Genomic DNA, 22,384 nt, shown 5'->3' with positions numbered 1-22,384 from the left:
GTGCTGGGTGCCGGTACAGTGTACCGGTACAAAAGCGGTTTTTCTCATTGACCGGTCCAGAAAAACCGGACCTGAAAAAAATCGGTGGACCCGGATGTTGGACTATTTGGAAAATGAACAAATTATATGACCAGGCATTCACACGTTTCGTGGCTTACCGGTCGAGGAAAATAACAAGAGCAAAGTAGAGTTGAGTCTATTGTCATTTTACCAAGTCAACCAAGTACCTTGCCGTCAATAGTACATTGTAGTTAAGCCTTGTAGGATTTTAAAACGCCGGTGGGAGTCGAATACTCGACAAAACAGATTTCTTTGTGGCGAAATTGGATGATTGTTTTGAGCATCGTCCATTCACAAGTTCTCACATATTTAATCAGGTTCAGGTCCGGACCTGGACCTGATCCTCTGGACCTGAACCGGACCTGGACCTGATTTTTCTGTACCGGTTCCCACCCCTAGTTTGCTTTTGGATATCAAAGAAAAGGACTTCCCAGAGCAGAGCGAGTATAATAAAAAAAAGTGTCATTCCAAGTTCCTAGAAACGTCTTGAGTCTGAGTGGACCATCTTAAGATTTCTCTAAACAACAAGGCTAACCTACGGTGCTTACTGGAGATGTTGATGCACCATAAAGTAACGTTAAATGTTGTTGGAAACGTTTCCAGGCACTGCGCTGCTGGACTCCCTTCTGTCGTACAGAGCCGACCTGAACATTTCTGACCGACAAAACATCACGTGCCTCCACATCGCGTGCGCAAACAACCTGTTCTGGCTGGTCCATGAGCTGCTGCAGCACGGAGCTGACCCGACCCTCAGGGATGGACTGACGGGAGAGACACCTGTCGAGATGTTCTATCACAGCATCCTCAAAGGAAGGAAGGTACAGATACCTAAAGCTACTTCACCTTCATCCACTGGGTAACTTATATCCGTTGTATTTAAAAACAGGGTAAGTCGACGGAGGTTGGTTTCAAAAATTGCATTTTTTCAAACTACTGTAGTTTGAAACCTCCGTCCACGTGATATGCCCATATGACCGTATTGGAGCACATTGTATTATATGTTACTTGAGTTTAGCATAGGTTGAATAAACACGGCTCACAAATCGTAATCGCCTGGTTTGGCTGAGTTCCTGATAAACTAATAACAGCCTCCAGTTTAATTCTGCTGTTCCAGTTTAATTCCTGACAGACCTCCCATATCTCAGCAACCATATACCTAGATGGGCTAATATCACGTAGTATAGGTAAAAATGATGTAAGAAATACGTAGCCGCCATTGATGACCCCCTGGGGATTAGTCCAGTTATGCATAATTATGCATAATTATGCATAATTATGCATAACCCTTCTTAGAGTTATGCATAATTATGCATAATTATGCATAAGGTTTCTTAGGGTTATGCATAATTATGCATAATTCTTCTTAGATTTATGCATAATTATGCATAATAGTTCTTATTGCATGATAGTAATAAAGCGTACAGTGGTGATTATGCTTCACTATGTTAACCATAATTCATTTACCAGTAGCTTTGCTGTCGTCATGTATGGTCTAGTGTAGAGGTACCGTAGGTTCTGGAGGACCTTTGTTATAATCTACAAGCAGGTCTTGTGCTGGCATTGATAGTATCATAAGTTTGGGAAAGAGTTTAGCAGTTATCGAAAAGTTATTTCCTAAAACAAATCTTTATCAATTATTCAGTAACTGTTAAGCTATGTCAAACTATCAAGTTTTCATTTAACAGGCAACACTCTAAATATGGAAAACACTCTAAACCCAGAAACATGATTATTATGGTATAGTTTAAGAAGGATATTTTTTGTTTCAGAATACAACATATACTACATGATGACAATTACATCTATATTTAGGTAACATCGCAGGCCCAGTGGGACTAAATCAGTTCTTCAGATTTCTGCATTTGGCTGTAGAATTACGAACAGAAGTCTGACTACCGAAGTCTGCAATAAACCACATGCAGAATTCTGCAAACCTCACGCAGAATTCTACAGCCAGGCAGAATTGTGCAAAACATGTGTAGAAATCTGCAACTTACATGCAGAATTCTCCATCAAAGTACAAAATATGAATTGATATGCTATGCTACAGTTAATTGTCATGGTATTAGAAAGTAGACCTACACTCACTCACTCAGGTCATTAGGTTGGTAAGTCACTGAAAGAGGCTTGTTTTCTTCACAACCTTAATACTTTATTTACTCCAACATTTCTGTGACGGTCTGTGACAATCAGGGTAATTCTGACTGGTTCACTTGTACTACAGCACTAGGTGTCACTACTTACAGTTACAGATGCAGTCACAAATGTATTTACATTACATTGTATCTACAGTAACTGCTTTATGCACATTTTTACAATGCAGTAGAGTGTAACACAAAAGTCATACTAGTACACAACAGCTGTCAATTAACTGTAATAGCTGTGTACCAGTTTACATCTAGTTCTTAAGAATGCAGCCATACCCGATAACTGCAGAGAGCAGTACCATGTAACTTTCTAATTGTAAGGCCTTAGTACGTCACATTTCCTACCCGGGGCCCGGCCGGGCTGTTTGCGGAAAAGAAAAATTTAAGTTTATGCCAACTTTTTCTCTCCGTTGCTTGGGGATCGTTTTAACTGACTGTGCAGAATTTTTTCTAAAGCGGGTTGTAGCGATGGGGCAGGGGTAACTTTGTAACCAAATTATATAATTACTCAGAGCAAGAACATGGGGGATCCACTCCAAGGTTTACAATGCTATAGGGTTTATTCAATCACGTGATCCTCCCCCTAGCAACTAATCGGACGCCATAGCAATGAGCGAAGTCGGCCATTTTGGTGTACCACAGTCTGCCCGCCTGCAGTGGGGTCCTAAGCAACTCTCCGTAAAAATTGTAAATATTTCCCAAGCAATGCACAATTTCCCTTCAAAACATTTAGTTTCATAATCACTGAGTGCTTTCTTCTGCCGTGGGATGTTGGTTCTGCACTGGCAAAGCGCACACAAATTGGTCAACAGTAAGATTTGTTTCGCGATTCTCTCGTCAAAGCCGCGCGGTAATGAACATACACTCAGCACAAAAAGTTTGGAATATCAACTTCGGTTGATCATATTTATGTTGTTTCTGCATCAATTTCAATATATTATATATCTATAGAAAGCTTGCATGATTTTCTTTCCAATGGTATCAAACTCATTATCATTGTTAACTCATAGAACATACACTCTGCCTGCTAACGTGAGTGGGTCACGAAAAAAAGTGCCCAAATTCCCCCGTTTCTGTTCAAAACTGTATCGTCCGGTTCAACCGTTGTTATGGCCGCGGGTGACAATGATTCAATCAAACCTATACAGAACATCCCAGTTTCTTTTTAGCATATCTGAGTAGAGTATTTTATGAGTGTAAATTCATGGAACGAGCACCAGGCCCGCTTACGTACAGGGGGTCCTAAAGATAAAGTACCAAAATTACCCTACTAAAGCCAATCACTCCATGCTGCTCATTTTCTTCCGTCAGTATTTATTGAATTGTGAATGAAGACAAATTGAATAAACAGGACATGTCAATCAAAGCTACTATTAATCTTTATTCAAGCAAAAAATCTGAACCATGGCAAGAGGTGATCAATCGAGTGCTAGCCATTAGCCGTAGGAAGGCTATTCCATCCTAAGACTGTGCTCCAGCATCCAATGGTCCTTGCTCTGTGTGGACTGGTGTTGTAATCTTGCAAAATGGCATTTAGTTATTGAAGAGGTAGAATGTTGCTACTGGATGGAGGATGGTGTCCCTATATGTCACCACATTAATTTGCCTGGAATGATGACGAGTCTTGTTTACCCTATGGTGGTTATACCACCCCACACCATGACGCTGCCTCCACCACCAAATGCCGAAAGTTACTCTTGCCTTGTCAGCGTGCGGTTCTCCTTGCCGCATCCATGCTTTGATTCTGCCATCCAACTATCGAAAGGGCAGATGAACTCTACTAAAGTGTACTAAAACCTTGTATGTTCCGTATACAAAATGTGAGGTGAAAAGAGGCTTGATTGAACCAGTGACACCCGCGCCAATATCAACAGGACGATGCCGTGTTGAAGAGAAATAGGGGAATTTGGGCACTTTTTTTTCGTGGCCCACTCACGTAAGCAGGCCTTGTGCTCGTTTCATGTGTTAACAATCATAATAAGTTTGATACCATAGGAAAGAAAATCACACAAGCTTTCTATTGATATATAATACATTGAACTTGATGCATAAATAACAGAAATATGATATACCAAAGTTGATATTCCAAACTTTTTGTGCCGAGTGTAGAAAGGGAAATTCCAAAACACTACTGTGATCAGTCGGAAGCAAAACTAGATTTCTGCAATACGTAGAGCGGATCTAACCAGTTGGACTGTACATGTGATAATCAATGTTCACGTGTGTAGTAGACATTTTGTATCTGGACATTCAAGCAAACGATAGGCTAGTTTCAATGTCCACGGGTACCCATTTCCCGGTGATAGTGACCTACAATCCACTCTAGAAGCAGGAACCTAAAAGAGAGACAGACATGCAAACACTGAAACACCGGAGTCCATAAACGACAGGAAGAACATGTCCCCTAGTTCTTTGATGAATTTCCATGAAACAAAAACAAGAGTAGTCTAGTACAAGATGCAGCATTGCTTACTGTGTGTGAACAAAAACTGCGGCACTCAAAATGGTCCCGTCTTGACACAGGACTGGTCCTCACGGTGATAGTCCAACTTTAGAATGTCAGGGCAAACTTTCCAGATGACAACGTACTTTCTATCAACTAAAATCTCATCCTACACTCTGTATTTGTCCAGATACTAAGTTGCCACAAGGACTTTTCAACAAGTTGTTGTAAGTCCTGTACGCTTTGAACTGAGTGTGCAGAAAGTCATTCACAGAACCAAATACTCCAAACCAAGACAAGATGAATGGACTCCGCTGTCACTGTTGCCATACTCGTAAAGTGACTCACTGGATTTCTGCAAAATGTCCCTCAATGATGAAATATGGATAATTTCCAACCGATTTTTGTAGCGAAAATATGACGTGAGGTTGGAGGCTCTTTGCATAGTCACACAGCGGGCAAACAACTTCACTTTTCTCGGATTTAGAGACCTTCAGATACCGAGGAACCGAGGAGCTGTAGTGATGGTACACCAAAATGGCCGCGCTTGGAGGGAAGGGGTGATGACGTCACGTGAATAAGCCCTATAGCTAGATGAAAAAAAGTATCATCTTAATTATGATGTGCATTGTACATTGTACAAATCTAAAGTAGGGGAGTGTCACATGCCTAAAGCCAGTACTCAAAATCCTTTTTTCAGCCTTGTTGCCTAGGCTACAACCTGAGTCAAAAGCCAGGTTGCACCATCAACATTTCCGGTTGCCCCAATTCCAAGTTTTTATTTTCCTCAAATCAGCTACTTAATATATCCATTATTTTTTCTTCCAGTTACATGTACCTTCTTAATTTTTTATCTTATAAAGAAATAAAACAAAGGCTTATGCACATAGGTTGGGTAAAACTGCAAAATTTCAGGCTGCGCACTGTGCTACCTCTGTCACAGAATCAGGCTGCGACAAGCATGATAGAAAGTGGTTGCATTTGCAAGTGTGCAAGTTAACGACCACTGCTAAAGCAGGGGTGTCTGCAGAATCTGACATTACAGTGTGTCCTGATACTTTATAGCATAAAAGTAATTTAAACTTATCTGGAGGAAATTTAACACACAAAAGTGCCAACTTATAAAAGTTCTATTCGCTTCTAGCAATAAAGTGCTGTTTTTTATGCAGTTGGGAGATAGATTTGGTTGTACACATCCCTTTTTTCTTATTGCCTTTATACTTGTTAAGTTATATGTGTACACTCCACCATCCAGAAGGAGTAATGTCATGTCTGTGAATGGGGTGCAAAGATATACTTCCAGAGTAACCAATGAACTTTGTTTGATATTGCTACAGACTATTGGGGTTGCAGGTAATGCTCTGAGTTTAGTAGTTGGAGTGGATCCCCCATGTTCTTGCTCTGTGCAATCAAAGTAACTCGGTTACAAAATTGGAACATGTAGTTGGTAGGACAGGTCTAAATAAGGTTTCTGAACTGTAGAAACACCAAGTCTGGCCTGAGATCTGGAGAGGGCAACAGTACCACCCAGTAGTCAAGCCTCCTTGGCTTGAGGATTGATTAGTCATGGCTCCACCCACCTGGTTACTGCTCCTCACTGGGGTTACCCACTTAGGGCTTGTCACAACAAGATTCAGCCAATACCAGACCCTCCTATTTACAATTGTTGTCAGAAAATAAAGAAAGTAATGATGGTGCCTATGATATTGCTCATATAAAGTCATTGAAAACTGATAGTTTGGTAGGGCAACACATAAGATGGATGAAATAACTATATGTACTAGGGCTGGGTACCGGTACAGAAAATTCAGGTCCAGGTCCGGTTCAGGTCCAAAGGATCAGGTCCAGGTCCGGACCTGAACCTGGACCTGATGCAGTATGACTCATACCAATGGTCCATTTCACACAAAGAAATCTGTTTGGTGAAGTATTAGACTTTATTAATACACTGACGTTTTAAAATCCTACAACGCTAACTGCACCTGTACGATTGACGGTAAAACTTGGTAGAAAGTACTATAAACTCTACTCTACTTCACTCTTGTTATTTTCTTCCACCTGCAGGCGTCAAAACGTGTGAATGCCTGATAAAGTAATCTGTTAATTTTCTAATCGGTCCAACATCCGGTCCACCTAATTTTTTCAGGTCCGGTTTTTCTGGACCGGTCCAATAAGAAAAACCGGTTTTGTACCGGTACGCTGTACCGATACCCAGCCCTAATATGTACATGTAACTAGGAAATCAAGAACAGTCTTTGTCTTCCTACTTTAGTACTTAGTTATTTAATCCATCCTATGTATCTTAATCTAACTGTTGGTGCCTAGAAAAATCATTTTGGAGTTGACTAATTAGAGAGGATCAGAATCTATCAGGCATTCTGTCCACAAGTGTAGTACACCAGCAGGCCAGAGACCACTAGGGAACTATGGGTTCCAGCCTGTGCCAGAGGGTAAGGGGTCAACTGAGTATCACCTTTCCTTCTGTGCCTATTGGAAACATCAATAAGACTTAAAGACTACAGAGTCCTATTTTGCACAATTAATTAAATCTTCCTTTTCTTTTTCAAATGTTTAATTTAGAAACCTTACCAAGTCATACTACATGATTGTGATAATTACCTAGAGATTTGATAATTAGTAGTTTAGAGTAGAGTAGAGTTTTTCTGTCACTGGTAGGAACTTCTCATTAACCATAGAACACATGGACTCAAGAGGGTGGTGATCTCTTGGTGACACTGTGGTCCTTATCCATTAATCTCCAAGCAGATGTAAGTGGCTCTGTTTTCATTGTTTTAGTTTTTTTACAAGTAAAGCACTTAAGCAATATCTTTTAAGTATGGTATTTATTCCTGGTTTGCCTCTTCCTAAGTTACTACGTTAACTGAAGGGACTACCCTAAAGATCAATAAATAAATAAATAAATAAACTAAGTAGGAAAAATTAAGAAGTGCAGAATCTTATAGAAAGGAGTATTACATGTTGCAAATTAAAATACTTCTCAAAAGATTGTCAAAATACTGAGTTGAGTCTGATCTACTCGAAGATTGGAAGGAGCAGCCTTTCCATGAGGGCACCTACCTGGGAACCTTAAGCAATAGAGACTGATGCCCTTTTCATACAATTTTAGAAAGCTATGCCCTCAACCAACTGGCCCTCAACATAGTGCCAGTCAGCATTAGCAGGGAGGGTAGGGGAGAACTGAACAGAAACATATGACTCTGTTGAATTTTGATTATCTATCTCTATCATACATTAAAAAAAACAACTCAGATTCTTGTATTTCCCAATTCAGACAAAATTTAGACAACTACTAGTAATTGCTTTGTGAAAATAGAATCTGAGTTTTTTTTTTCTTTTTTTAAATATGATAGAGATAGAATGGCATGGCCATGTCCACTTTCCCTGGCCTTCTCTCTCCTGTAATTTGAGCATTCCCAGGAATGCATCTCTTAAGTTGAAATTTCATGGGTGGCTGCAGCCAAGGTTTCTTGGGGTTTTCAGCTGACCCCAGTGACCTGGCCCTGTTGTTTCTGTAGGAGGACCTCTGAAGGGGACTGCTAGGTATGAGATTTGGGGCAAAAACAGACATCAAACATGTATTATAATATCACTTTTCAAGACTGTGATGCCCAGCAGTATGCTGGTGAGACAGAAAAGTCTTTTAAAAAGAGGCTCACTGAGCACTAGAGAGACATGCAAGCAACCCCCACACCATGGCATGACAACACCACCCAGAACAAAATATCACCATCCTCACATGTCAGCCAAGAGCAGATGGTCTCAGTGTGAGTGTAGGGTACAAGATGCAGTACATACAAACAATGTATCAGTCTGATCTACAGATCCCACTCCCCAGTCTACAACACTGGTCTCTGAAGATCTTTAGGTTCAAGTGTCATTTTAGGAACTGGGAAAAACTTTCATAGAATGGAGAAATGACAGCTTGAAATTCATTTTTGGGATTAGGTGCACTTGTGAACCCAACCTAAAAATTTAAACTAAAAAAAATTGGGATGCGCCACCACATAAATAGTAGAATGCCCGAAAAACCTACTTAGACTTCATTCTGTTCATTTAATTTTTTATACTCGTGCTTAATTTGTTCATAAAAACATTAGTAAGAAAACTGGAAAGGAATAATTCACAAAAGGTTTTTTAGCCAACTTAAGTTATAAAAAAACAAGCAGAAAAGTGTCAATGTAATATCATTGGAAAATTGAAATTATAATACAATTTCTGCATGTTGTCCAAAAATGCTAAGATATATTACTAAAACAATGGTGGAGTTAAGTTGCAGCATTGATAACTTACATAAACCCTAATGCTTCAAATTCTTGATATGGCAGACATTTAATTTTCTTTCTAACAGTTTAGATATCAAGAATATGCTGCATACCAGTATATGTTGATATCTTTTCATTACGTAAACCTACGAAAAAATGGGTGCACAGTTCCAAATTTGGTGCACATGCACCCAGTACGTATTTCCAGCACTGAAGGATAAAAATCAGTGTCTTCCAGCTCAGCATCTGCTTTCTGGTCTGAGATGGCCAACTGAAAACCTGGGCAGGGTGCATGGTAGATCAATTATCTATGGTTTGGCTGGCCAAGGGTCACCACAGGGAGTGGTACAAAAACAATCTTGCAGGGTGTATCCCCCTTACCAAATTAGGATCTGTACATTGAGATGGTGAAAAGTTGTTATCTGAAGGTTATTGATTCAATACAATTGAAAAAAGTCATTGGCAACTTTGATTCATGAGTAGCAACTGTACACAAGTACATCACTCATTTGAATGTGTTTTGTAATTAGCCCTGTAAAATATTTCTGTTTCAACAACTCAACTTTTGATTGAAATGATGGTACAAAATTAACACTTAACAGGAATCGATAATAAGGACAGAGTTTCTGAAGGTAACAAACTTAAGAATGTTTCAATATCTAGCTTTAGTGAGAGTTACATGTCTGCCCATTCCCAGTGGTTTTCCCCTTGGGGAAAGCTCCCAGGTAGCTGTATCATTCTGATGCATACCAATACCTATAGTATTCAATATGTCCATTATGAAGCTCTGTTTTGAATCAATTAAGTCCTAGTGCCTTCTCCACATGTAGATTAATGAACAATCTACTTTCAAATTTACATTATTATGGCAAATTGCTTAATACTAGTACTTCTGTGAGCCCCCTTTAAAATGTTGATGGTGTAATGTTAAAAGTATAGAATAAAGTGTTTTCCTTTAAGCCCCCTTCACACGATAGCAAGAATCAGCCAGAATGCCGTCAGAATGAAAATTCTTTGCTATTCCTGACATATTCCTGGCAATTTGTAGTGTGATCCAGACATCCTTACTGCATTCCAGCTATTTGTGCCCGTTCTTTTGGCTGGCCCGAAAGTTTTTGACAAACCGTCAAGGTGCATTCGAAGTGGAGAAATATCGAATGGCATTCAAAGTGGTTTCTAAGTGTATTCCAACTATTCTAACTGCAGTATGACCGCATTATGCGGCATTCCAACATTATTCGAAATATTCTTATCTCATTCGATGGAGAACTGAAATGGCAAGCCATTTTGAATCCTGTCCGAATGTGGCCGAAAGAATATCTGGAATGCAGTAAGAATTTCTCGAATACTGTGCGAATTCCCAAGAATAGCACAAACTTTTCATTCTGACGGCATTTTGGCTCATTCCTTCTCATGTGAAGGGGATATAAGGTCCATTTGGAATTCCTACTTGGAATGGCCCCGAATGTGGCACGAATTTTGCAAATACTTCATTCCGGCTGGTTCTGCTTGATTCCTGCTAATTTGGTTTCAGTGTGAAGGCCCAGTACATAAGACAAATATAACACAGATCTACATATAGAATAAATAGAGGTTTTGGTTTCTTGCAATAGTTGTTTGGATCTTCAATGGTTCACTATATTGTTATAATTGGGTACATTGGACTAACAAGAAGACACTGCATTTGAAACTTTGTGTATAATAGTAAACTATTCACCCCCAGTGAATCTGAAACATGTCCTAGTTTTCTCAAAGGGAAGTGTGGAATGGATCACTGATTTTTTTTTTAAACGAGTTTGCTCAGGCCATTGACCACTAGTAGGCACCGAAGTATGTTCACTGTAGCAGCATCTCTTCTCCGGATCCCAAAGTCAGAAACATAGAGCTTTAGCGAGTTCGGCTCACTGACTCAATAGGCGAAGCAGGCCTGGGGCTACGAGGCTACTCCGGGAATACCAGGTACCGTAGTACCCCATCTAGACAGAATAGTTAGATCCACTCACACTGGGAAGGTCCCCTACTCTTTTTGATAAGTGTGGGGGGTTGGTTCAGGCTCTTACTTGCCTGGGATATGGCTCTCCCCAAACAAGGGACGTCCAGTTAACGTCCTATCCAAGGGACAGTTCTAGCCAAAGCTAGGTACTCATCTTTCACCTGAGTGAGGTGAGGAAAGTTGTGTTAAGTGTCTTTCCCAAGGGCATATGATAAATGACATGGCAGGTTTCAAACACAGGACCTCTTTGCCTGAGCCCAAAGCGCTGCCGATTACACATGTGATCCTACAGTACAATGCTTCTTCATCTGCAATTTATCAACTATTTTAATGAAAGATTGTAAATGGCATGTGGAACATCCTTTCATACAAGAACAACTCTTTGCTGGCACACTGTGAATTTGCAATTTTATGGAAAGTTCTTGGAATGCAGGAAGCTTAATAGGGACACATCATGTCACATTCAACTAAATGTGACTCAATCTATAGCTGATGGGCTCAATGTGTAGTGCAAGTAGCCTTGGGCAAACTTGTCATTGACCAGGTTATATGTACACTGTATACCATATGTGTCAATGAAGTGCATTTGAAACAAGCTCATCTGTCATGGACATGCTCAGTGTCAGAAAGTAATCCTTTAAGTAAACAGGTTGTCCCAGAACAGCTGCTATGATGATACCAGCTTCTGGTGTTACCCAAAGCCCAAAGTGGGTGTTCCAGGGTTTTTCTCTTTTCCACATTATCAAATCACAAAAAGGCTTTGTTTATCGGCTTGGTACGATAAAACTTCACTCTGAAAAGTGAGAGGTGATCCTACTAGTAAATTGTACCCGAACAAAATTAAGCACTACAAGACTATTATTTCTTCATATCAAATGCTTGATTTACAAGGTAAATCTCATGTATATTACCTTATGCACTCTGCCCTCAGACGTGCTGCCTATTGAGCTACATAATATGAGCAGGATTCTTTCTCCCACACACTCAAGGTGCCCCAAAAGTATGATCAATGCACCATCTCTTGACAGAAGTGGCATTCCCCCAAGACCCCCTACAGGAGGGCCTGCATTCAGTAGACATACATTGTATGACCATGTGTTTTTACTCAGCAGCTACACATAGGCTGTTTTATTGTTGTATGGCACATGCAAAAGTAGACAAGTAGACACATTTAAGCAGGAATAATTTGAAGAAAAAAAGGCACTGCACAGGTTCTTGAGTAAGATTGACCATGCATGGACCTGTGATTACATGGCAATTTCATGGCATTCTCACTGGGAATGTGGGCCTTCTGCCTGAATGTGTTCTAGTTTCCTAACACTAACAGCAAGGGGGCTCATGGGATTACTTTGAGACAAACTAATTTGCCATGGCTACTTACAAAATGATCTTAGGTAAACAAGAGGCCTTGTGAAGTAGCTACTGGTGTAGAGGTCTGCTGGTATTACAAGCATTAGTAAGACAGTGCTTGAGCCAATGATGGAATACAATTGCTGAAATACAAGTGAGATCACGTGGCGCAGCGGCAGCATGTTAGGCTCAAGACCGAGACGTCGCGAGTGCGAACCTTGCCATGTCACCAACCTTGTGCCATTGGGAAAGGCACTTTACATAGCTTTCCTCACTTAACTCAGGTGAAAATGAGTACCTAGGATAGGACGTTGAATATACATGTACATTGTAAAAGTCCAAGAATGTTTTGTTTGTTGGTGCTGCAGATAAGACATTTGAAGGAGCAAACATAACATAACTGTCTGAATGTTAATGGGAGTAAACGAAGAAATATAATTTCGCAGGTGAAAAGTTGCACTCCTTTCATTGGTGTAACTCTTTCCCAAACTTATGATACTATCAATGCCAGCGCAAGACCTGCTTGTAGCTTATAACAAAGGTCCTCCAGAACCTACGGTACCTCTACACTAGACCATACATGACGACAGCAAAGCTACTGGTAAATGAATTATGGTTAACATAGTGAAGCATAATCACCACTGTACGCTTTATTACTATCATGCAATAAGAACTATTATGCATAATTATGCATAAACCTAAGAAGAATTATGCATAATTATGCATAACCCCAAGAAACCTTATGCATAATTATGCATAATTATGCATAACTCTAAGAAGGGTTATGCATAATTATGCATAATTATGCATAACTGGACTAATCCCCAGGGGGTCATCAACGGCGGCTACGTATTTCTTACATCATTTTTACCTATACTACGTGATATTAGCCCATCTAGGTATATGGTTGCTGAGATATGGGAGGTCTGTCAGGAATTAAACTGGAACAGCAGAATTAAACTGGAGCCTGTTTAATATAGAACTTAGATACCAAACACCCTAAACGTTTCATTGTGAACATTCAAGTATGATACGTTCATCCTTCACATAAAAGGCAGAATGAGCCGTCTGAATGAAAGTTCTTTGTGTATTCCTGGGTATTCGTAGTGCATGCTCTAAATTCTCACTACATTCCAGATATTACTGCTCATTCTTTTGGCCGCCCAGAATATTTCTGTCATGCTCAAAACTTTCGAGGTGAATTTGAATTGGTGAAATATTGAACGGCATTCAGAACTGCAGTATGACCACATTCTACGGCATTCCAACATCATTATTCGAAACATTCTGATCTCATTCAATGAAGAACCGAAAGGGCAAGCCACTTGATCAAGTCCTGCCTAGAATTGTACCGAACAATGACCACAAAACCTCCTTGCTGAAAGAGGTTGCTGTAAAAGTCTTTTGCGTTCTCTAATTTCAGTACCCAGACAGTTCAGACCTGCATTCTGCGACCGCCATGTGCCGCGCTGCCTTAGTCCTGAACAGTCCCTCACCCATCATGACATCCCTGCATTACGCACACGTGTACAGGAGGATCGCCGAGAGGTGTGACGGGAAGGCAAAAATGAAATACACCAGTGAGTTCTTTTTAATCATATTGGCAGGCTTGAACAAACATGTAGTTCGATTCTTACAAGAATGCATGTCCTAAACTTAGTCTAACCAGACATGCAGTAGGAAACCCTTCCACAGCCAGGGTAATCGAGTTTGTCAATCTTGCAGAACTGCTACCAATCTTGCCTTCGTTTTCTACCTTGGTGACGAGGTTTAGGCAACAGATTACATATTACATTCTCCGTGTCTTTTGCAGTATGTCCCCATATCCTGCTTCAGATAGCTTCAGTAGAGAATAAACATTGAACAAAATTTATTGCGTTACAATTCAGATCATGTTCTCTGACAACGGTAGCCTAGATTCCAGTATTGATCATGCCCGTAGCCAGGGGGGGTTCGGAAGAACCCCCCCACTCGCTCAAAAGGTCCGCTTTTTCAGGATCGAAGGTCCACTTTTTCATGTCCAAGATTTTTTTTTCAAAGGTATGACTGATTTGCATTTTTCCTTGATAGACATTTCAGCCAATCGTAGTAAGTCTATCAGCAAAATTTGCCCCAGAAAGTGCAGGAAATGGCTTTTCAGAGGGTCCAGATTTCAAAATTTCCCCGGACCTCCATTGCGACGCCTCACGCCTTTGGTGTCGGACATGGTGAAAATATGTCGAGGGAGTTGGCCTCAAAGCCTTGTCCTTTAATAGAAATTCCATCAAACTTCACAAGCGATTTTTGACGGTCAAAATGCAGGAAATGGCGTTTCAGAGGGTCAAAATTTCATTTTTTCCGGGGGAGCATGCCCCCGGACCCCCCTAGGTACCTCACGCCTTCGGCGTGAGTCTCGCGCCTGCGGCGCTCGATGGTCCCACATTTACTAGTACTAAAAAGAACCCCCCCAACCGAAATCCTGGCTACGGGCATGTTGATAGCTTTGGTTTGCTCCCGAAGGTCGCTACCTTGCCTTCGGGAGAGGACCAAAGCAAACAAGACATGACTAAAGGCCATGATAACAGGTGCACGTTAAACAGATTTGCTGTACGAATCTCGATTATATTGCGCTCGCGCTCTGCACGCGATTAAAACTCATGCAATTCTCGGTTCAATCGTTATCAAAAGTCGTGCAATTCTCGGTTAAATCGTGATGAAAAGTCGTGCAATTTTCGATTAAATCGCGTGTAGATATGCGTGTACCCGCGTCTGGTTATGCGTGTAATCGCGTCTAACCTCCTCCAACCGCGTTTAGATGCTGACTGTCAAGTTATTTCTTCTGCACATCATAACATTGACTATCATAATTCCACCAGGTGGCATACCGCCACCTCAAAAACTTTAATCTAGAGGCCTTCTCAAGATTGTCTTGAACACCGAATGTTAAATATCCTAAATGTAATACAATTCAGATGTTAAGGTGTTGAAGACAATCTTGAGAAGGCCTCTATAACAATGTTTTTTGAGGTGGCGGTATTATGACACCTGGTGGAATTAAGCGAATGTATGTTACATCTTCTAGGCCTTTCCCGAAGTTGTGAGCAGGTGTCTCAGGACCTCCTGCAGAGCTGCAGCAGTTTCATGGAGGCCCGTCACGTGATCCAGGCGGATGGGATCGCACTTCTCAGGTGCGCTGTGTCGGATCAACACTCGCACTTCCTCCAGTCATCCTTCCTCCAGCGGCACATCGAGGAGCTCTGGTACGGAGAGGCCTTCTACAACGCGGGAACCCTCAGCCACTGGTTCATTCCGCTCGTCTTCCTCTTGTCTCCCTTGCTGCTGCCTATCGTAGCGGTAGCTTACGGAATCGTCTATAGTATCTTCCGCTGGATATACCAAGATGCAACTTTGCGGGATCTCTCACGAAAGCTTAAGTATTACATCGTATTCTTAGGAAAGCATTGCCGATACAGTCCCTACATTCGATTCACAACCAACTTGTGCGTTTACGTTGTGTTGGCATCTCTCCTCACTGCTAAATGTACCCTCCCATTTTCACTAGAAGTGCGATGGGCAGCAGTGGATGGATGGATTGCCTTGTTGTGGGTTGGGTTCGCAATCTTTGAGGTGAAGCAGTTGCACGTTTCGACAAATGTGGGTACATACGTGCACTCCAGCTGGCATGACGTCATCTATCTTGCCCTTCTTCTATTGCATTATGGGCTACAAGTAGGGATGCTTACAGCAGAAGTGACTGGGGCAACTTATCAGAATGATTCTGGTGTGAGTTCAACCATTAACTGGTATGTACCAGTCATATCGCAAATCTTCTTGGCACTCGGTACTATCATGGTTTTCATCCGTTTGCTTGGCTATTTGGATGTCACTGCCACGTTTGGGCCACTGGAATATTCCCTGTGGACAGTTGCGAAGGATGTTGGGTACCTGATATCTGTGTATGGTAGGTCAAAACATTGTTTTGTTTCCTTGGTATGCATGTTATTCTAAAATTGTGTTCTTTTGTTGGGAAGGCATTATAGTCTCTACCAGATCTCACCCTTGATTTGAAAAACAGATAGACATGTATTTAACTTTAAAGTTCATCTGTGTTCAACTTGGTAGAAGTCATTCTGGGTAAAAGTTGAACTGTAATTTCCAACACCCAAAAATTGGACATACCCAAATTTTCAGTCTTTGTCAAGGAATGTACAATCCACTGCTTCTGTGACATCACGGTAGCACAGCAGAAAGATACATGATTGTCTTTGGCAGGGTATGAGCTTCCCTTGAAGACAAGAATTGCAGGTGGTAACTAGTCCAGCTCACCAAGTCCAATAGAGACTAGGAAGACTGAGAAATGTCATCAGTTACAACAACTGCTCCTTAGTACTTTGTTCAGTCTTTGTTCCATGCAAACAGATTCCGAACCAAACCTAAGCTAAGGGCCAGGCCTAGCAGTGCGTTTACAGGCCTGCAAATTTCCTTCCATTGGAAACTAACAATTAAAAATGTCAGTTTTGGTTACTGAATAGCAATGATGTGGCCTACTGATGAAGAATGTTTTGCATACATGAACAAAAATACTTTTCCTTCACAAAAGAAAACCTCCAGTACAGCTGCTGTCCTTAGTGCTGAATAACAAAGTCATAACGTGAACTCTCATAATACCACCACATAAAAAAAGGTGTTGTAGAGGCCTTCTTAAGATTGTCTTTAGCACCTAAATATCAGAAGTGTTTAAACCTCAGGATTACTGATGCTACATTGTTACATCTCTTTAAATCACTATAACTATTTTTCTCATGTGGTGGTATTATGGCATCCAGTGGAATTAGGCCACAGCAAGTAAATTTTATGGATGACATCCTCTGCAGACTGCAAAAATAGTGCGATAGGGCCCAAAAAACAACATGGCTAGATTTTCAAAAATAGGCACCATAAAGTTGTGATGACTTGTAAAAAGAATTAAAGGGACAAAAAATGGTATCAGAGCCAACAAGGCATTCATTCCTGTATTTAAGACATGTACTGGTGTGGTAGAAGTGAAACTAGTGTGGTAGACTGGCATCACCAACAAATTCAATAAGTTTCATTTCTACTACTACAGTCCTGGGAACCTTGCAAGTGTCACTTCTGCAACTACAATTATTAGGCTGCAACACAATATATTTGCTCATTTTGGTACTTAATCGTCATGTTGACCATCCCTGCAGAAGAAAAAATTATTGTTTTTTTTCTGAAATCAGGCGAAAATTAATGCGCGCGCTGATGTAATCCATAAAATTTACTTGCTGTGACCTTATGAGAGTTAAAGTAACAGGGCTTCCTTTTACTGCTGATGATGTCAATTTTGGTTACTGAACAGAAGCTAGAAGGTTTGCTTATGAAGAATATTTTGCATATATAAAAAATTCTTTTTCTTCACAAAAGAAAACCTCCAGTATGTCTCCTGTCCTTGGTGCTGAATAACAAAGCCACACACATAAATGTGTCTCTAATGTCTGTTATAGCTTTGATTATAGCTGAAGGAACAAAAAGTATTTTTAGGAGTACTAACATTGCTTATAAGAAATTGGTACAGTTCGTATGACCGAGGAAATAAAATTTTTATGATACCTTGGGTAACGCCAGATCACCTTTATCTGCAGGGTAACCTATATCCATTGTTTTAAAAAATGGAGCATTTTGGGATATCAAGTAAACAGACAGTGGTTTCAATTGTAACATTTGGAAAATATTGCAAATTGAAACCACCATCCATCGACTTGATATCCTAGGATACCCTGTTTTTAAAAACAACTGATGTAGGTTGCCCCACAGATAAAGGAGAAATAACATTACATAACCTGTGGTATAATTGTACATTTCAGTTTTCGTTTCTGTGGCCTTTGCCAGTGGGATGACCAAAGTGTACAACACTGGTGCAGGAGGTGGGAACCTGACCAGTCTGAATGCACTTTGGACCAACAATTCAACAAGCACTGATGAGTTTACAGGGTAAGTCTCCCATGCACATGTCTATCAGTGTCAGTGAAAGCATGAGCTACTGGTAACTTATGAGCAGAGCTTTAAAGGTGCTCAAATGCAACATTTTGCCAGCAGAACTCATAATCTTCTAGCAACAAACAATGCAGCAAATCTATAGGGCATACTTCAGCACATTTGCATCATTGTTTCATATTTCCAGCATCTGAAGTGACCAGAGATTGTTTTTTCCTCATCACCTACTTGTCTCACTCCAGTGTTCTCATTTTTGCTTAGAATCAGTGCTATGTTCCTGAACCTGCAGTGGGCTGTGTTTGGTCTCCAGCGACACAACATTTTCCTGAGTAGTTACCTGCCGACTCACATCCTCTGCAAGGTTCTCCTGGCCGTGTTCCTACTGACCAACCTGGTGGTGGTCAGTCTGTTGATTGTCCGTCTGGTGTCCAGTGTCACAACGACTCAAAAGGTAACCTGGTCACTAGGGCTGGGTACCGGTACAGAAACTTTAGGTCCATGTCCGGTTCAGGTCCAGGTCCAGACCTGGACCTGATTCAGTATGTGAAAACTTGTGAATGGACAAAATTAAAAAGAATGGTCCATTTTACTAGGAAGAAATTTGTTTGTGGAGTATTCGACTCCAACTGGCGTTTTAAACCCTACAAGGCTAACTGAGTGTGTACGGTTAGCTGTAAACCTTTGTAGAAACGACTATAGACTCAATGCTACTTCGCTCTTGTTATTTTCTTCGACCGGTAAGCCCCAAAACGCGTGAATGCCCCGATCATATAATCTATTAATTTTCCAATAGGTCCAACATCTGGTACACCAAATTTTTTCAGGTCCGGTTTTTCCGGACCGGTCCAATAAGACAAAACGGTTTTGTACCAGTACCCAGCCCTACTGGTCACCATTCTCTGCTGGTTGGCTTAGGAGTGACCCTTACCCAAACCCGTCAAAATTACCCCAGCTTCTGCTTATGATCTGCCTACACTCGCAGCACAGTAGAGATAGCGGAAAGCTCCTGATGGTATGGTTAACAGGCTACACAAAGGTGCCTTTCTATCTTTTCCTATGTAGTTTGGTACTTTAATCTTCATTGTACAAAATTCTCAAGACTCCAATCATAGGAGTCTTGCGAAAGAATTGAGGGCATGCCCCAAACAGTCAATGTGTTCACAGCAGTTAATAACTTATTATATTTCCCCCAAAGGGGAAACATATTGTTTTTGCTGGCATATTCTTCTTCTGTCATGAACCAATCAGAGCTAAGAACTGCCAAAGACATGTTTTTTGCTGGCTGCTCCAGCAAACATGACCAAAATGACCAAACTGTTCCAGCAAATAAATACAAATCATTGCAGGTGTCTTAATTTGGTTTCAATTTACCCTTTTCATTCACACTTACTTCTCTTGCAGGAAAAAACTCTACTACAACGGACACACGCCAGAGCCAGATTTATCCTTGAGTACCAGGACATTAGAGACCTTCCAGTTCCATTCAACATCCTCCATTTCGTATGGCTGGGTATAAAGCCCATAGTGTTGAGGTGCAAAAAAACTTGTTCCCGAGTGACCTGCACATGTAATGCCACCATCTGCAGACGTTGGGTAATTATTACATCATCAGTATTCATTTCTTTACTTCCAACTGAGCAAATGTACGTAGATGTTTGCAGTCTAAGGGAATGGCTGCAAATTTCTTAAGGTTCTTTTACAGTGACACTACAAACTCATCCCACAACAAAAATATTTTGTTTTTCACTGTGTCACTACATTTGTTTCAAATGCAAAGACACATCAAACTATTAAGTGTGACACAAAGGTTGTTGACCGTTGAGTCTATTGGTATAAAAAAACTGACTTAAAATGTTTGGTTTACTTGTCCCTTTTCTGTCTCTTCAGTGCAACAAACGTAAAGCAGAGAAGGCCAAGAAGGCATGGTCAAGCTACTTTGGGTAGGTGTGTCCAAATTTCCCAATAGATAATGCATCAATGAATACATGATCAGTCAACCTTTTAGCAATGGAATTCTATTTGTGGTGAATTACACAATGTATGTTTTACAAACCATATGACACTCACTACACCCATGCAGACCCTGCCCATGCATTCTCTATACATATAGACTTTTCCATTATCGTGCATATTTTCAAAATAAATGAGGAAGCGCTAAGCACACCAAGACGGCCGATTGCTTGTAAGACACCAAAGAACACGTAACAAGACGATTTTTTCTTAGCACTCATGAAATATGAAATAAGTTTTGTAAGCTAACTAAGTCAGGCATTTGTATTCAGCCTATATTGTCTGGAGCCATTCCATTCATTAAAGCTAGATTTAATTCCAACTTCTGTAATTATTGGATGTTTAACAAACTGCCCACATTCTGTATGTTTGTTTGTTTTGTGCAGGGAGGGTAATGTATTTCAAGCAGACAAAGTTGACGTAAGTGACATCATGCGGCAGATGGTTGCGCACTACCAGAAGACACTCCAGAGTCATGTGTCCGTCGAGGTATGGACTAAGAATTAAATCTTTTAAGAAAAAAAAGCCACATGCAATATCTTGAGTTCTGAAACATCATACCTCTGCTAAGTAATGTTAACCTTTACATCTGATACTGTAAATGCATTTAATTTCGCGGGGATTTAATTTCGCAGTAGTGCGTAAAGGGACTTTTCGCAGTTGATTTAAGTTCGCGGTAACACCATTGACTGCAGTCTAATACCATAATGGAAAAATGTTCGCGGTGGTTTTAAGTTCGCGGTGAAGTGGTCACCGCGAAAACCGCGAACATTAATCCACCGCGAACATTTCTGCATTTACAGTATATTGTATGTAAGCTGCGAAGGTTTCCCTTTGATTTGTGAATAAGGTCCTCATTTGCAGCTGCTGTTGGGCCAAAACCTAAACCATAACCTTCTTGCAGAGGTAAATAACGTTAAATATGGTATCTTATATTTTATAGACTGTGAAGAGTGAATACATTTGATGGGGAATTTTAAGTAGATAATGGTAGAGCTCCGTTCAATCATGCTGGACAGGAACATGTGTCACTGGTGTCACCTCTCCAAGGATGAACTGAATGGTAGACCAAAGTAGCCAAGAAAACTAAACAATTCTTACATCAAGGGAAACTTGCAGCAACAAGGTAATCAAGAGATGGCAGACTTCAACCCCTTACCTACAGTGCTTCGCAACACTTCCACCAACCAACTTTGAAATATCTAGGCTTTAGCTAAAGATTGAAATATTTACATATCCACTTGATTGAAATATTCATATCCTTACATATGTCACATCGAGAATTGCAGAGGCACACACAGACATGCCACAGACTACACTCCCTTCGGATAAACACCTGTTTGTTTGTTTGTTTGTTTTATTTGGATCTCCATTAGTGATACTAAATGTAGTATCACTATTCTTCCTGGAGTCCTACAATACACGAGCAATAAATACAAAACATAAGCAACAAATCTTATACAATGAGTAAACAGAAAACTAACAAAATCAACTGAGGTAACTCAGAGGGAAGGTTGGAGATCAGAGGTCAAATAAAAATGTTGGAAGCCATAACTTAGGTTTTGTATGCAGAAGGTGAATAAAACAATGATTAACAAAACATAGTCGATTCTAACAAACTGAACATGCATAATAGACAGTTACAGAATCTTGCCTTATTTTTGTATGGTTTTTCACCCCAGGACATGGACATAGCAGTGGACACTCATCTCCTAGCTGTGGAGGAAGAAACAAAGGGTCTGAAGAAGGAGGTGGAAGACATCTTCACAGGTTTGAGGAGCAACAAGGCTGCCCTGGAGACAAATCTGGAGACACTTCAAGCTCAGATCAGACGATAGACTACGAAGGAAGTGAACAGGGTGGGATGAAATACTGTATACTGTAAGCCTGTATGGTTGAAGTATAGTAGCTGACCTGACCACAATCAGGGCTCGAAATAACTTTTTTCTGCATACCTGCACTGGTGCAAGTAACATTGAAAATTACCTGCACCAGACCAATGTTACCTGCACAAGACAAATTTTACCTGCACCACTCTGAATTTAGGAAGTACGGATCATGTTCAGGAACCATTGCTATTTTTTCTTTCATACTTTACAGGTGGTAACAGTCAATGCAG

General features: G+C 40.6%; 2 protein-coding genes across 2 annotated transcripts in view; both read left to right on the top strand.

The window, feature by feature from the left end:
• The window catches only part of LOC118413791, a 19,367-nt gene extending 3,312 nt beyond the window's left edge, over positions 1-16,055 (top strand). The window contains exons 2-5 of the mRNA XM_035817322.1: positions 664-878; positions 13,700-13,856; positions 15,338-15,984; positions 16,044-16,055. Coding sequence (XP_035673215.1) covers positions 664-878; positions 13,700-13,856; positions 15,338-15,984; positions 16,044-16,055 — 1,031 coding nt within the window. The remainder of the gene's footprint in view (positions 1-663; positions 879-13,699; positions 13,857-15,337; positions 15,985-16,043) is intronic.
• LOC118414453 (short transient receptor potential channel 1-like) lies at positions 16,056-22,203 on the top strand. Its single transcript, XM_035818493.1, has 7 exons — positions 16,056-16,216; positions 18,126-18,252; positions 18,517-18,706; positions 19,657-19,848; positions 20,143-20,195; positions 20,652-20,754; positions 21,948-22,203. The coding sequence occupies exons 1-7, from the start codon at positions 16,105-16,107 to the stop codon at positions 22,101-22,103; spliced, it is 933 nt and encodes a 310-aa protein (XP_035674386.1). The 5' UTR covers positions 16,056-16,104; the 3' UTR covers positions 22,104-22,203.
• The last annotated feature ends 181 nt before the right edge of the window (positions 22,204-22,384 follow it).

Source organism: Branchiostoma floridae, chromosome 4 (genome assembly GCF_000003815.2).
Source record: "Branchiostoma floridae strain S238N-H82 chromosome 4, Bfl_VNyyK, whole genome shotgun sequence".
Taxonomy (NCBI): domain Eukaryota; kingdom Metazoa; phylum Chordata; class Leptocardii; order Amphioxiformes; family Branchiostomatidae; genus Branchiostoma; species Branchiostoma floridae.
This window is presented reverse-complemented; position numbering and strand designations above follow the sequence as displayed.